At 36.2% G+C, this 17143-nt stretch overlaps 1 protein-coding gene across 1 annotated transcript; it reads right to left on the bottom strand.

Moving 5' to 3' along the window:
- Window positions 1-975: 975 nt before the first annotated feature.
- Window positions 976-7012, bottom strand: LOC136222943 (inner membrane protein PPF-1, chloroplastic). The gene is made up of 12 exons (XM_066010639.1): window positions 6550-7012; window positions 6357-6467; window positions 6152-6226; window positions 5972-6032; window positions 5529-5602; window positions 5301-5405; window positions 4524-4631; window positions 4330-4433; window positions 3538-3687; window positions 3325-3451; window positions 2107-2243; window positions 976-1462 (listed from the first exon to the last, which is right to left on the bottom strand). The coding sequence occupies exons 1-11, from the start codon at window positions 6883-6885 to the stop codon at window positions 2136-2138; spliced, it is 1359 nt and encodes a 452-aa protein (XP_065866711.1). The 5' UTR covers window positions 6886-7012; the 3' UTR covers window positions 976-1462; window positions 2107-2135.
- Between the last annotated feature and the right edge of the window lie 10131 nt (window positions 7013-17143).

Genomic DNA, 17143 nt, shown 5'->3' with positions numbered 1-17143 from the left:
CATCTCCCCCAGACTTCCTTTTATCCTTGCTTTCTGATGATTGCGTTGGGGTTAGCTTTCCCAGGCTAATCCCGGGTTAATGTTTTTGGTTTTTGTTTTGTTTTTTCTTTCCTTTGCCTACCAAAAAGAATAAGATTCGAATATTTATCGTTTTTGCAAAACAAAATAATAAGATTGACTTGGCATCTGACAGCTATAAAGACATCTCTAATTACTGTAAGACAAAAAATCACCAGTTTCCACTCTTTATTAGAGGAAACCATTCTTCCCTCCCATAAGGAACAAACATTTAGAAACAGTGCCATAAAAAGTTTGCTGCTCTTGTAATCAAAAGAACATGTCAAAAGGGCACAAAACAGCATAACATGTGAATCATCAATACCCGATACTAAATTGCAGCTCAATGTTTGGATTGGTGGGTCCCTGTTCCTAAAGTAATGCCAAGTCAAAAGCATAACTCGAGCACTCAAGAAGAAAATAATAGCAATTAGCAACTACTTCCAAAATTTATCATGGATGCAATCATAACTCAGAAGAAGTCAACTCATAATGAGGAAAATGCCAGATTCATAATCTTAACAACTTACCAATATAATGGCATAGGATTCCAAAGCAACTTTAATGAAAATGTTCTAACATTTTATTCAAGTTTTGCTATGATTATCAAACACGTATCAGATAAAAACACTTCATACTTGTATAAGCCACCATAATAAAGTTTATCATTCACTTAGTCTGAACTGAAACCATCTCATGCCCAAGATGATTAGGCAGCAGACTCTCATTCATCTTCTCCTAATATGGCTGTTGCTTCAGGCTTCCCTACACCACTTTCCTCTTCATACCAGGGTTCAAGCTATTGAATCAGGCAAGCCACATAATTCTCTCTTTTCTTTTCTTCTCTGATTGCATTCTTATTATTCTTTAGCTAACTAAGATGTTATTGACCTCATGATCACAAGGCATCCTAAAAAATTGGGTAAGAAAAGAAAAAACAATTCATGTAAGACCATCACAGAGTTCTAACAGTGGAACTTAATTTTCTTTTGCTAATGTAGCTCATTTCAAACTCAAGCCTTTACATCCAAGCTCAAGATCACGCAAGGCAAACATTGAGCCATTCCGGGTAAGGAATTCAGTCCTTTAGATAACACATTTCTAATCATCATTGTACAAAATGGTTTAAACCTATGCATTCTTCTCTTCAATGATATAAATACAGGTTGCTGGAAACAAGGTTCATAAATCTCCATCTGGACCCAACCCGACAGGAAACCACAATCCACCAACTAAGCAGTGAATCAACAAATGTACTTCTTCAGGATACCGTGTAGACAGGCCTATATTACTTCCTTAAAGTAGATCAGATGTATTCATTTAGGTGGAAACCGTGATACCTGAGTTGTTGTGATTGTGCAAACATGAAATTTATCTGAAGATTCGTACATCTGATACCAATATTCTGCAAAGAAAATGCATGCTTATTATCTCAAATTTCCTTTTTCTTTTTTGGAGTAAGGCCATATAATACATATATTCCAATAGAAAAAAGAAGCCAGGTTATAGTTTTATAGCTATTGATTGATTGCTAGGCTTGCATCCTATTACTGGAGATGTGCACATGTATGTCATGCAAGTAATTTCAGCACCATATGGTTCTCAGAAAATGCGAGGGAAGTGGAGTGAAACACCTAAGAATAACCATCACTCTTGAGCATTTTCAACCAATAAGCATTCTTCGCTTCTATGCAAGTGCAGAGACAAACCAACTTATTTTGTGGGTTATTCATAAGAGAAGGCATAATAAATAAATAAAATGACGAATCCTATGGAAGACTATCACGATATAAATGCCAAAAAGGATTTCCAGTTCTAGAAGAAATTATTACTGAACCATGACTCAAATGCCTCAACCACCTTTTTTTAATCTGTTTTACTAATGCTGCATTTGAGTTAAATGTTTCAATCAAACTGCTGATGCCATGAAATGCAATGCTTCATGGCATAATTTCCATTATTGGCAGTGGATCATAAAATGAATGAGCCAACATTAAAATGGCATTGTACACCAACTAAAGTACATTTTCTGAGATATGCAGGACTCACCGGAAACAACAATTAGATCAGTATAAAGTTTATACAGCTCGCTTCCTCTTCGACCGCTTACTTCTCTTTGGCCGAGAAATATCTGGAACTTGTTTACTTGAACTAGAAGAATATGCTTCTTCTAGAAGTACCTCATCCTGTCAATGTTTTATATTAGTTCTAACCAAAAGAGTTGCACTTGTAATAAATCTTACAGTTCCTTATCCAGTCATAAATAAATAAGATAAGAACTACAGTAATTGAAAGCGTGTGTGTATACAAAAATTCAAGTCATGTATGTCTTGCCTACCACACTCTTTTTTCAAACTTCAAAACTTGTTTATAGTTTATGTTGACTGTTGTTCAATCTTTGATTAGATGAAAGTGCAACAGTGTGATTTGACTCCCTGAGTACTTGCTAAATCGAATTCTTCTACTATGACTACAAGAAAACTTTGGCGTTACTGTATATATGTCCCTTTGCTTGTACCATCTCCTGTTCTATTTGGCCACAAATAGGGAAACCTAATTCAACCCAACAGGTTCATCATGAATTTGATAATTGTGTGGGCTTCACTTTTAAGACAGCTCTGTTTTCCATAAGAAGAATGTTCCAGAGCTGATTATGGTTCAAAAAGCACATGTATGTAGACAGTCATACAACTCAATTCTTTAATCCTTGCTGCTTAGCATTCCAGAGGCTGGATAACTGGAACTGTGAAACAGTGGAACCCACCAACAGCACAGCACAAAGATAAAAGCAAGGTTCTTGCTAGGGATGAATCCAAATCTGTAAATAGATCAAGTCCCTTTATTTGCTTCTTCTAAATAGTACTATACAGAATCTTGGGTGAGATACATGCAGGGACATTGCAATTACTTCTGGCACTATAAAAGAGACATGCAGAAAACTTTCCAATTATGGTCCCATAGAGAACCTTTCGTAGTTTGAAGAAGCTGTATGAACAGCCAAAACAAGTGAAAAGTATAATCTGTTTACACATCCTCAGGATGAAATGGCATGCTCAACAAAGTGATTTTGTATCCAATAGCAATCATGGTTAAATTCCAGAAATACAACTACAACAGTTATATGATCTTTGAATTACATAATTTTTCTCCTGTTGCCATCCCATTAGAAACCACTGGTGAAAAAGGGGATACTCAGGGACTATAATCAAGACAATCAATCTTTATATTGCATCCAATGACTCTGAACAACTGGAATTTAGGACTTACCTTATCTGTAGTCTCTTCATCTGACTCCTCATCTGAAACAGATACAGAATTCAGAGTCTGAATCTCTTCATCTGGTAGTGCCTTGGCCAATTTTTTCATCTTCTCTTCTTCCTTGAATTGCCTGAACCTGACAAACATAATTTTGTTTCTTAGACACCTCTGAGACAGCTGAAATGAGAACGAATTCTGTGGAGCAGATTACTAATGGCCCACCTATCACCAGCTCGTGCTGGCTGTGAAGCTGATCGTTTAGCACGTCCTGCAGTGATGATTCCACTTGCATTCTCATTAACCACAGGCTTTGCACCACCTAACTTGCGCAACCATACTTGCTGGCCTGTACTGAGTACATTGTTGATGAACCTAAAAGTCAAATGATTAAATGATCAATTTTCGACTTTAGTATTAAACAGATTAGTCAGAAAAAAGAAGAGAACGCCCATGCACATATCTATGTCCACCACATATAAGTTAATAAGGACACAAAGTGTCTGATACCAGTCTTATGAGTCTACTTAAGTCTTAAAACTCCAGTGTATGTTTCAACTCCTTGAGTGAAAAGAACCTACCAAATAGAAAGTTCAAAAGCAAACCAAAGGATACAACGAAGTAGTCAAAGGAGTCCAGTTTACATGCAGATTAAATGACTTAATTCAAGTATAACTGGAAATGAGGACAGAAAAGAATGCAAGTAGAAAAACATGCCAGCAAAGCAATAAGGCATTTTGCGATCCACATTATGCATAATGTTTCAGATGTATACATGGAAAGTTTAAATGTGGTAAATAGTACAGCAAAAAAAAAAAAAATTCCAATGTACTAACTATGGTAACAAATATCAGGGTATGAAGTCAGAGTATATAAAGATAGCAGTTGATTAAAAATTGATGGATCGTTAACAGTTTCATGCTTTTCAAAATTTGTCCCCACTGAAGAAAAAAATTGACAAGCATTTGATGAAGCATAACCAGCAAATAGGATTGAAACTTCTGAAGAGAAACCAACCAGTAAATGGTTAATCCTGATGGGACAGACAAGGAAAAGTAACCAATCAAGAGAGGAAGAAACTTGAAGATAAGAAGTGTGTTCTTTTGAGTTGGATCATCTGTCTGTAAAAGAAAAAAATTGCAGTGTCATAATCATTGGGATGAATAATGGATACTGAAGCAAAGCACAAGACTTATGTCATTATTGTCTACCTGGGGTGGTTTCATGATCTCCATGGACACATATTGAGAAATGATTAGAAGGACAGGTAAAACGAGGTAAGCAGCAGTGTCGTGCCAGCCCAATGGTGGGTGCCCATCCTACATCATGGGTGTACATTAGATCATCCAAATCTCATGCACAAGCATAGTGAAGCAATACGGCCATGCAGCACCTCAGCAATTATAAACTATAGGTATGTTACCATTTAGTGGTTAATCACAGACTACATATAAGATATATTTATCCATCTACAACTGCAACCAAAACAAGCAGGCAGAAAAGATTAGAAGGATAAAGTTGACTCTCAAAACTTCTTAGACCCTTGCATCTCTTATCCCACACTTGAAACGAAAATGAAATGCGGAATTCATTTATAAACAAAATTTCAATATTCATATGAGACAACTTGATACATGGAATTAAATTCAAGTCCACAAGCTTTTGCTTGTAATGAATTGGCAATTAATGTTTCATGCAAGACTGCAGGTATCAAGTATAAATATTTTCTAACAAATAATATCAAAAGAGTAATGGATAAACAAAAGTCAACAACAATTCTATTTGGGTGAATTTGAAGACAGAAAGTAACGAGCATAAAATTTCCATCGCCACAGATGCACTTCATTTAAAGCAGTGAAGTTGCATAGACTCATGATCATATTTGAATAATTATTATGATTATGTGATAATTAAAATGTTTAACCAATATAATATTAAAAGAAAATTCAATACGTCATAATAATCTAGGAAATTTAAAGCTTTATTACCACAAAAGGAAAAAGCCAAGAAATGCCAGATCCACTCTGTCGAGCTGCAATTGTGGTCGGTCCACCCAAAGAAGGGATCCACAAAAAACCTTCTGTGAACAGTCCCTTTAACAGGCAAGAAAAGTCGAATCACAATTATCAGCAATAGTCAATCCGTTTATCACATTAGTACACAAAACATGCATTTACCACCATCACCTAAAAGATTATGAGTATTAACTGCTTTACCTCATTTGCAACATTTGAAAGAGCTTGATATAGACCTATCCAGACTGGTATTGTAGCCAAAGTTGGTAAACAACCTGGAACAAGATGCTTTTAATCATTCCACTACAAAGGACAATGTCGAGATAGTATACATAAATTATATTTGATAAAATGAAGTGCTTTTTAAGAACTGAAGGCCGAACTGAATCACAAAAGTTAATGTAAACTCACCACTACACATAAGCTAGCTGTTATCAGGAATAAAAAAGGTAACAATAGGAAGATCTTGGATGGGAATGAATAAATCAAGTAATAAAGTCCACTACACCAAATACAAAAAACAAGAGCACCTGAAGATGCTATAGTAATCTACTAAACATTTCATTTTGACCACTTCTCAACATCAACAGCCTTGGTCTTCTATTAAGATTGATGACAAGCTAAAATCCAGATAACAAAGTTACCTGCTAATGGATTAACCCCTGCCTGCCGATACAGCCGTGATGTCTCAAGTTGTATTCTCTCCTAAATAAAGGATAAATGGACCTAATTACTTATAAAGAACTGAACTTATTGAAAGGAAAAAAGACATGTGCCGAGCTCAACCTCAAAATTCAATATACACAACTTCAAATGTCCCGCACCTGATTGCCTGCATATCTTTGTTGAATGGCTTTGATCTTAGGTTGAAGGTTTTGCATAGCCAATGTAGATTCTACCTAAAAATTTGAAGAAAAACAAAATAAGTTTCAACCTTCAAACAATGCGAATTTTCATGTCCATTTAAATTCGATCAAATAATTGAAGTGCAGATGTTCTAAAAACTATAAGAATGAAAATAAAACTGACTTGCTGCTTGGTCAAAGGAAACGTCGCAAGTTTCACAATAACAGTAAGCAATATAATTGCAAAACCATAAGAGTAAGGCACATGTACAGCCGAAAGCCCATCCTTCAATATCTGAACACAAACAAACAAATAAATATATGAACATATATTTGTACAAACTGATAAACTGCATCCTTAACTCAAGAAAACTCACCTTGAGCACAACTTCCATACCGTCAGAGATAAACCCGAACCAACCACCACTCTTTTGTACAGTTGCATCAGTTGAGCTAGAAACATCAACGCCAGAGGCCGAATCGACGGCAACAGCAGCATCAGCTAAAGTATAGAGAAAACCCTCGGCTCTACTAATAATCGAAGTGAAATCAATCGAGGAGTCTAAATGACTAATTGGAGGAATCTCATTTAAGCTGAACTTGACTCTTGTGGATATGATTCTCCGGTAAGGGAGTGTGTGTAGCCCATGGCGAGAAAATGAAGGAAGTGGCGCGCCAATGAATGACGGAGATGAAATTAGGGTTTTCGCCATGGGATTCAGAGGTAATGAAGGACTGAAGAATAGTCGAAGGCTAGAATTTCATGAGAGGTAGAAGGAGTGGTAGAGATGAGGAGAGGTTTGCAGTGGAGGAAGCAAGAAAAATATTTATTCGAATTATCCTTTTGTTTTAATGACGGGGCAAAAGATTAACCAGCAGAAATCTAGAGCGCGGGTTTTTGTGGCTGGCCTACTGCCAATGGGAGACATCCACGTCAGCTGGACAGGATTATTTGGTCATTTCAGTTCTCTGGATTTAGTGAAGTCATGGTGCGAACACCGGATTAGAAACTAAAATAATGTTAACTATTAGCAAACTAAGGCCCCGTTTGTTTTACCTACTGTTTGATGTTGCTGTTTGCTGTTACGGTTTGCTGTTTGTTGTTGCCATTTGTTGTTACGGTTTGCTATTTGCTTTTTGAAAAAACTGTTTTTCCAAACAGCAGAGATTCCCTGCTTTTGTAAAAACCTGCTTTTCAGGTGTGAAAGGCAAACAGGAGGTCACTAACCAAACACCTAATGCTGTTTTTCAAATTTAAAAGGCAAAAAGGAGATCACTAACGAAACACCTAAAACTCTCCATTTTGAAATGAAAAGACAAACAGGAACCTGAAAAGTAGCAATCAAACGGGCCCTAAAAATATCAAAATGAAAACACCGATTAGGATTATTTTATTGAAAAATGTTTTGATTTTAGAATGGAATACAATAAAATAGGTATTTTTAAGAAAAAAAAATAGGTATTTTCAGGAGCGTTCCTGACCTTTTAGGTTCGGGACGATATGATAAATTTAGACCTTTCATATAAACATTCTACTTTTTTTTAAGCTAGATGATTTTTATTATTATCAGGCCCGTTCCTGAGCATGGGCAGGAGGGGCGCTTGCCCAGGGCCATAGAGCAAAGGGGCCCAATTATAGTAATGTATGGTACTATTGTAGGCTTTTTAAACTATACTTGATTAAATACAAAAAGAAAATATACTTCGATTAAAAACGTTGTTATAAGATACTTTCCAAATTAAAAATCTTGGCATTAGATTAAATTAAAAAAGAAATTATATTTGATTAAAAACATGAGCATCAGTTACTAAGTAGTGTTTCCAAATTCTCTAATTTGTCTCACATTCTTTCCAAATTTCTTAATAAAAATATTGGACATCAATTCCCTAATTTATCTCAGAATCTTTCCATAATTATCTCTCTCACCCATTATTCCTAAAAAAATTTCTAATTTATCTCTTCCGTCTTTGTAAAACTCTACCAGATTCTGATTTACTTGGTCTTCAGAGATAATTTGGGAGAAACGCATCAAAATCTTCCAATTTCAAGAACTTAGCCGCTAAAGCCCGTTAAGTGAGATGATTTTCAGATTTGATTTTTCATTTTTCTGTTATCATACTTTGTGTCATGAAGAGCATAAAATCTATTAGAAATATTTTATAATCTATTAAATTTGAAAATTTTACATTTAGAAATGCTCATAGACATCATTTTGTATAAGAAATTGGGTACTTAAAGGAATATAAAATGTTTTTTTCATATGAAATGTTTTTATTAGGTTGTTTGTTAAATGTAACAAAAAAAATATCATTTTTAAGTAATATTCTTTTATACAATTGATTTTTCTATTTTATTCTTACTTGTACTTATTTATTAGGGCCCTAATTAGTAACTCGCCCATGGACCTCTAAAACCTCAGGATCGGCCCTGATTATTATTAAAATGAATAATGTACAAATTTAATCATATGGTTATTAGGAGAGAGCAATTAACATTCATGCACAAAATAGTGTAATTTTAAGTCTAACGTTTATCAATTGGTACAGTTTCAAGTTTAGTAGAAAAAAATGAGGCTTTTTATGTGTAATTTTTTTGTTCTATCTTCGCTCTAAACTCCACCGTTCTGGTCACTTAATATGGTTTGAAGTTACACATTTTATGTTAATGAAAAAAACTTATTTTTAATCAACTAGACTTGAAATTGCACCAACTCGTAAATGTTATTTAAGATTGCAATATTTTCTATATGAAAACTAATATACTAACTACAATTAGTAGTGCACTAGTAACTAATATACTAACTACAATTATTTATGTACTAAAATAACAAGTATTTATGTCATGTAAAATTAAAAGAAATAGTATATTATTTTTCATATTGAGTATAAAGATATTGACATTTAAATTTAAGAAAAAAAAAGTTGAAACTGGATAATAATAATTTTTTTGGAAAAAATTAAATGGTTAGTTTTCTTATTGAATATATAATTTTAAGAAAAAATATTGAAATTGGATAATAATAATTTTTTTTTTGTAAAAAATTAAATGGTTATTTTTCTTATTGAATATATAAATTGATAAATTTGATTTATTAAATATATCAAGAAAAAAAAATTGAAATTAGATAACAATATTTTTTTTTGTAAAAGATTAAATGGTTATTTTTCTTATTGAATATATAAATTAATAATTTTGATTTAAGAAAATATGAAAATGATATTAACAATTTATGAGAGAAAATAAATATTTGATAGTAATAAAATGGGATGGAAAGGAAAAATATATTTAATAGTGATAACATGGGATGGGGAGGTAAAAAATATTTGATAATAATAAAATGAGGAGAATGAGGTTTGAACCTTAAATTAATATCATAAAACAATTCCTTAATTCTTTATACCAATTGAACCAATCAATTTTAATGTTATGTATTAATCTTTTTTTTATATATACAATATAAAAATATATTTTTTTGACTCCTTATTATTATGGATCATGGGCGGGTACTCTTCAATTCATAGTCCAGAGCCAGCCCTATATTTTTTCCATGTAACTATCCTTATGTTTAATTCATAGAATGTGATAACATAAAATAACTCGTTTTGTAGTTTAAATGAAAAACTTACTGTAAGTACAATTTCTTATTTGTTTTAAAATTTTAATTAGATAAAAAATATAATTAAGGCCTTGTAGTTTACCTGTTTTAAGGATTAAACCCTTAATCAATTATTTTTCTATATTGAATCCTTAATCATTGATTGTGTTATGGATTTGACCCTTATTTAACTTTTTCGTTGAGTTTGGACAATATGTATCGTTAGGGCAATTCGGTCTATTAACTTGGACAAATAAAAATAAGAGTTTATTCTCTAGGATAACTTTAGAGTAAAAAGCAAAAATAAATTACAGAAATTAATTTCCAATAGGTTCTTCCAAACTCTATCTTCTCCTCTCTTATTTCATAATTTCCAACATTAGAATCACCAAATCGATCTTCTCCCCTAATACTAAAATTCATTTCTAGCAGGTTCTTCCAAGCTCGATTTCCAGCTTAAAAGAACCTAGTGGAAATCAATTTCTATATTTTTATTTTTTACTTTCTCTCACCTAGTCGAGAAAGCTATTGAAAATGTGTACGTCAATATGCTGAATCCTTCAAAGGCTCTCGTCGTCCAAACTCGATGAAAAAATTAAATAAGGACCGGATCTATAACAAAATCAATGATCAATGACTCAATGTAAAAAAATAATTGATTAGAGGCTTTATCCTTAAAACAAATAAAGTTCACGGGCTTTTTGCCTTTTAATTATTACCATCAATTTCTTAAATATTCAATATATTTTATTTAAGAAAAAATGCTAAAAATGTGTAAAACAAAAAACGAAAAAAATGTAAAAAGGTAAAATCAATAAAAATATGAAAAACGATCAAAACGGAAATAAGAAAACTACATTTTATAAGTTTTGAATGAGATAAATTAAATTTTCAACTAATGCAATTTGTAGCAAGAACTAGAAACAAACATATTACACAAATCAAAATGTAAAACCAAACCATTTAAACATGAAACAATAGTAATTCAGGTAAATGTTTACAAAATCATTGACTGATTCAAGTAAAAATAACAATTGAAACAAACTTAACCTTAATTAAACAATAAACATTACAAATTCTATTACATTTTGATCTTTTCAAGGCATTATCTATGTAGACATGCTAAAAACAAGTTCTCAATTTTTTTTAAATTACAAAAACATGATTCTAAATGTTTTGTACAAGTTTCCAAAAATTTTGGTGTGCAAAACGAATATGGAAATATGAAAAGCTTTAAAATTAAAGTTTCTCATTTTTACTATTTTTTTTTTTTGTGTTTTTCACGTTTTTTTTTTCGTTTTCTGAATTTTCACTGTTTTCATGTTTTTTTCGTTTTTCACATATTCACTGTTTTCGTTTTTCGTATTTTCACCGTTTTCACGTTTTATTCGTTTTTACCTCTTTTCATGTTTTTATTGCTTTTTGTATTTTTCAAATGAAAAATGAAACAAATAGTCAATAAGTATGAGTGATAAATTTTTTAATTGAAGAAAATATTGGTTATCGAATAATATTTTTAGATTAAATTAAAGAATCCTTATTCTACCAACTCCAATCCAAATTTCACAATACTTATTTTATTAAAAAAAAATCAACCAAATGTAAAAATAAGCTAAAAGTTTTTTCATAGGAAACAGAAATACGCTAGGATTATCTATTCCATTTCTAACCTGTTCAAACCATGTTGACTATTAGTCTCTCCTCTATGGAGTGCTCCCGTATGTTCTTCTGAACAGTTTTACCCTAACCTAACTCTTATATTCCTTCCTTTTCCGGCCAGCCGCCATCGCCTCCCCCCATCCCTCGTGATGAACAAAGGAAAAGGTCTGGCTACAGCCTAAGGCAAACTAAGCCTAACAGACGATGATGTCGATGGCTTGATTATAGGTACGGACGCGCTACTGCCGCCTGAGCTAAAATTTCTCTTTGTAATTGGACGATTCCTCACAGTTAAATCCACCCACTTTGAGCCCATGAAAAACACCTTGGCGGCTATCTGGCGACCAGTCAAGGGAGTAACAATCACAGAAACAGAAGTGGAAGGGATGTATCTCTTCCAGTTCTACCATGAACTGGACATGGCTCGTGTCTTGAACGACGGCCCGTGGACATTTAATCAAAACCCTCTAATCGTCAGACAACTACATGCTTGGGAACAGCTAGCAATGGTTGACCTTCACGACATTATCATATGGGTTCAGGTTACAGATTTACCTATAGGTTTTCAGACTGAGGCTATTTGCCAAGCCATCGGCAACCAAATTGGGAATTTTATCGAAATTGATCCGAAGAACTTCACAGGCCCTCGCCGAAGTTACTTGAGAATCAAGGAAACTATCAATGTTCGCAACTCTCTCCGCAAAGGTCAAAAGCTAAAACGCAGCGGAGGAGATTGGATTTGGGTGGCGTTTCGTTATGAAATATTGCCCCAATTTTGCTTTTATTGTGGTATCCTGAGTCATGCCGACAAATTCTGCGAACTACTATTCGACAATCCAGAAGAACAGTCTACAAAGAGATTGTATGACAGCAGTCTGTGAGCTGTTAATCGAAGGGTCGGGATTTAGATTGGCAGGGAATGGCTCAGGGATCCGATAGAGACAGGGCTCCAAGAGGATGGGGATAATTTACAAATGGTAGAGAACAGACAGCCACAGTTAGACAAACCTGCATTAAAAGAGACAGGGGAGGATGTTCTTATTTTGGATCCAAAAAGATAGCGAACAAAAGATAACGAGATGGAAGTAGACAAAAACTGTACCGGACAGTCTAAACTTGGAGGAGAAGCGGGACCTGGTTTCCAGGCCCGCCAGGGCCAATGAGTACTTTAAGTTGGAACTGCCGGGGCTTGGCCAATCCCCGGACAGTGGGGGTCCTTCGGGACCTGGTGCGGGCCTACAGGCCATTATTTTTATTTCTAATTGAAACAATGGCCAAGGAAGAGAAAGTGGTGGAAATTGGAAAGAAACTAGGTTTTGAAGGTTTTGCAGTTGTGGAACGGCAAGGGCACGGGGGCGGACTGGCTCTCATGTGGAGGAGTCCAGCAGTAGTGACAATCCGGTCATCTTCTCCAAATCACATTGATTCAGTTGTCTCAGTTCTCCCCTTACCCCAATGGAGGTTAACAGGCTTTTACGGTTTCCCTGATCATCATAAGCGAAGGGAACCATGGGATTTACTTAGGTCTCTGAGGGGGCAAGAAAACGAACCCTGGTGCTGCATCGGGGACTTCAACGATATTCTGTGTCATTCGGAAAAGAGAGGTGGTCTTCGTCAACCTAATTGGCTTATGGAGGGATTTCAGTTAGCTACTGAAGATTGTGATCTCTCCAGCATAGCAATGAAAGGCCATAAATTTACTTGGGAAGCCAGGCGAGGGCAGGTCGGATGGATCGAAGAAAGACTTGACAGGGCTTTAGTTAATTCTGAATGGAAATCATTATTTCATTCAGTTGTTCTTCAAAATATAGTCACTATCGGCTCTAATCACTCCGCAATTCTTCTTGAAACGAAAGCTTGGATCCGCAGTCCAGTGATAAAGAGGTTCAGATTTGAAAAATTTTGGCAATCGGAAGAGGGGTGCGGGTCAGTTGTCCAACAAGCATGGGGAGATTCAGGTTCAGGAGGCATTTCTGAGCGTTTTACTAGCTGTTCTGAGGCGCTGGGCAGATGGAGCGCGGACCTGGACTCCAATTTTAGCAGAAGCCTAAATGGTTTACGACGAGATTTGGATAAGATCAGAGGAGGTACCGACGCATACAGTGTGGCCTTATTTCGGCAACTTTCTGACAGGTATAACAAAATCTTTAAACAACAGGCAGACTTCTGGGGTCAAAGGGTGAAACTTCTATGGTTGCGGGACGGGGATTCCAATTCCAAATATTTCCACGCTCACGCGTCCTCTAGGAGACGCAACAATACTATCACGGCCCTAAAAGACTTGCACGGGGTGTGGCGGACATGGGGTAGTGGACTTGAGGAAGTCCTGACAGACTATTTTCGAGATATCTTTTCTAGATCAGGCAGCCAGGGGGTTGATAATGTGTCAAAAGTCTCAGCCAGACTATCAGAAGAGGACAAAGCTTTGCTCATGCAACCGTTTGATGGAGAAGAGGTCAAATCAGCATGCTTCTCCATGCACCCGGATAAAAGCCCCGGGCCTGACGGATTTAACCCGTTCTTTTTTCAGCATTTCTGGGCCATCGTTGGTTCAGATGTGACGATCGCTTGTCTTGATATGCTCAAGTCCTCTAGCATTCCTCCCAATCTGAATGATACCTTGATTGTGCTTATCCCAAAGAAAAAAGAGGTGGAAGCAGTTACTGATTTACGACCTATCTCATTGTGCAACGTGCTCTTTAAAATTGTCTCTAAGATGCTTACCGGTCGGCTTAAATGGGTCCTTCCGTTAGTTATTTCGGACAGCCAGAGCGCATTCCTCCCAGGCAGACTTATCACATATAATATTATTATTGCCTATGAAGCCATTCACAAATTGAAAAGCTTAAGACACGGGAAACACGGCCTGTCAGCGCTGAAACTCGATATGAGCAAGGCTTACGATCGAGTCGAATGGGATTTTTTGCGTGCAATGATCCTATCATTTGGTTTTCTGAGTAATTGAGTGGAGTGGCTGATGATGGGTGTGGTGTCAGTTAAATATACAATTACACACGGAGGTAAGGAGCTAGGGCCTATTACCCCCACGAGAGGTTTACGTCAGGGAGACCCGCTATCCCCGTTCTTATTTATCATCTGTGCTGAGGGGCTATCTATCCTATTATCTGAAAAAGAGAGGGCGGGAAGCATCCATGGCTGTAAAGTGGCGCGCACGGCACCGTGCGTCTCACACCTTTTCTTCGCTGACGACTGCTTACTATTTTTCAGGGCTAATAGTAGAGAAGCGTTGAAGATTCAAGAGTGCTTGAGAGCCTACGAGCTTGCATCTGGACAGCAGGTGAATTTCCAGAAATCGGCAGTGTTGTTCAGCAAAAACACATCTAGTGCAGACCGCAATCAGGTAATCGGCGTGTTAGGGGTTAAAGAAGTGAATAGCCATGGGCTCTACCTCGGGGCTCCAGTTGAGGTGGGCAGGAGCAGAACACAAACTTTCGGCTATCTAAAAGACAGAATCCGCCTGAGAATCACAAACTGGAAGGAAAAGTTCCTATCCTGTGCAGGGAAGGAAATACTGATCAAAGCGGTCCTACAATCAATTCCCACTTTCATAATGAGTATATTCCTAATGTCAGACCAGTTCTGTAAGGATGTCAATAGTTTACTTAGTCATTTTTGGTGGAAAAACGCTAATAGTAACGGCTGAGGCATATTCTAGATCAGATGGAGTCAATTGTGTACCGCTAAAGCTCAGGGCGGAATGGGATTCCGGGACATCAGGGGCTTCAATTTGGCTCTTCTAGCAAAACAAGGGTGGCGGCTGGTCCAATTTCCGGACTCACTAGTTGCTCGGGTTCTAAAGGCCAAATACTTCCCTTCCTCCCAATTTCTTTCGGTTGAAGTTGGTAATAACCCGTCTTACACGTGGCGTATTATTGTGAAGGGCCGAGAAACTTTGGTCCTAGGTCCGCGAAAGAAGATTGGAAACGGCGTAAATACCACTTGTGGACCGACCCCTGGCTGCCTAGTGTGGATTCGCCCTTCCCGGAGAGCTCGTCTAGAATGACTATTGGAGATGACTCTGTTAGGTCACTATTACAAAGTGATGGGAGTTGGAACACAGAGGTGATTACGAGCAGCTTTACACCGAGAGACCAGCAGCTAATCCTCTCAATTTCGCGTAGGAACCTGAACAGGGAAGATGGCTGGTTCTGGAGTTTGGAAAGGAATGGTATGTATTCAGTACGGAGTGGTTATCGGGTTTACATCCGCGAGGAGGCAGGGTTGAATGAACAAAACATGATCAATTGGAAAGCTGTGTGGAATTTAAAACTAGCCCCGAAGCTTAAAAATTTCCTATGGAGATTGTTGTCCTGCTGTTTGCCGACAATGTCAAATCTAGCAAGGCGTCACAACACCTTAGCGAATTTCTGTCCTATATGCAGGAACCCAGACGAAGATGAGACTCATGCGTTTCTTAGATGCACAGTGGCAACATCAACGTGGAGGAATTTTTTTGGCGATGATAGGATGTATCAGGTAGCAAATGTCATGGATTGGTTGTTACAAGAGTTGGCGGGGACGGGAACCTCACAGCTTCCTGAGTTTATTAGTGTTCTTTGGGCACTTTGGAGGAACCAAAACAAAGCTATATGGGAGTCTAGGTTCGATGGAGGAATCCGTGTGTCGGAATAGGCCAAAATTGACTTCGGGAGTTGGTCGGATGCATAAAACTGCAGTCCGAGACAAGCTCATGACAATTCGAGCGTTCAAACCAGATGGTAGCGCCCAGATATGAACTTTCTGGCCTGCGAAGTAGATGCAGGGGTCTTCTCCGAAGATGGTTATTGCTCATACGGCTTCTTGTTACGTGACTCGGCAGGACGCTGCACTTTTGCAAAACATGCGGCTTTTGATGGGCTATACGAACCAATCCTGGCTGAAGCAATGGCGGTTAGGGAGGCTCTCTCTTGGCTGAAACAGGAAAATTACAGAAATGTGGAGATCAGATCAAACTGTCTATCTGTGGTTCAAGCGATAAACAAGCCTACCTTTCAATTATCCTATTTATGTGATGTTATTTCAGATTGTTCTTTTCTTTTGCGAGATCTAGTTAATGTCTCAATTATTTTTGTCAAACGCTCAGCGAATTCTGCAGCTCACATGTTAGCAAGGGCTGTAGTTTCTAAGTCTGTGTGTGGAGTGTGGGAATGCCCACCTCCGTTCCTAACCGATATTCTTTCTCTTGATTATTCTTAATAAAACATTCTTTGATTCAAAAAAAAAAACCATGTTGGCTTGAAATCTATTATAAATTGGTTAAAAAACCTGTTATATATCTATTATAATATAAAATATAATAGCTAATTTGAAAAAGTGTTTTTAGTGACAAATATTTAGTTAATTTATATCTACTTTATTGAAGCAATATTCCAGTATAAGATTCGAACCCTCGATCTTTTAGTCCAAAAGATTCTGATACCATATCATAAAATGAATTGAATTAAAAACTCAAATTGATAGTTAAAGTTTAATCATATATTTTATATTAAGATTTAACACTCAAGAAGTTATATTTTTCTTTATGACATTGTATTTTTTCTCTCTCACAATATAACAATCTTTTATTTTCAGTGATTTTCTATTTTCCTCAATATGTAATTCTCTAGGATGTTATTTATAGAATTAAAAGAAACACAAAACTTCAACTAAAATTAATTTCTACATTGAAACAATTCCCAGAATATAATAAAATGTA

This window comes from Euphorbia lathyris, chromosome 3 (assembly GCF_963576675.1).
Source record: "Euphorbia lathyris chromosome 3, ddEupLath1.1, whole genome shotgun sequence".
In the NCBI taxonomy this organism is placed as follows: Eukaryota; Viridiplantae; Streptophyta; class Magnoliopsida; order Malpighiales; family Euphorbiaceae; genus Euphorbia; species Euphorbia lathyris.
This window is presented reverse-complemented; position numbering and strand designations above follow the sequence as displayed.

What these genes read in the sequence shown, in the direction of transcription:
- LOC136222943 (XM_066010639.1), bottom strand. Translation starts at nt 6,885, where the DNA reads ATGGCGAAAACCCTAATTTCATCTCCGTCATTCATTGGCGCGCCACTT. An exon ending in AAAGATATGCAGGCAATCAG is followed by an intron (nt 6,033 to 6,151) that starts GTGCGGGACATT and finishes TCCTTTATTTAG; the next exon opens with GAGAGAATACAACTTGAGAC. An exon ending in ATGAAGAGACTACAGATAAG is followed by an intron (nt 2,244 to 3,324) that starts GTAAGTCCTAAA and finishes AAACATTGACAG; the next exon opens with GATGAGGTACTTCTAGAAGA.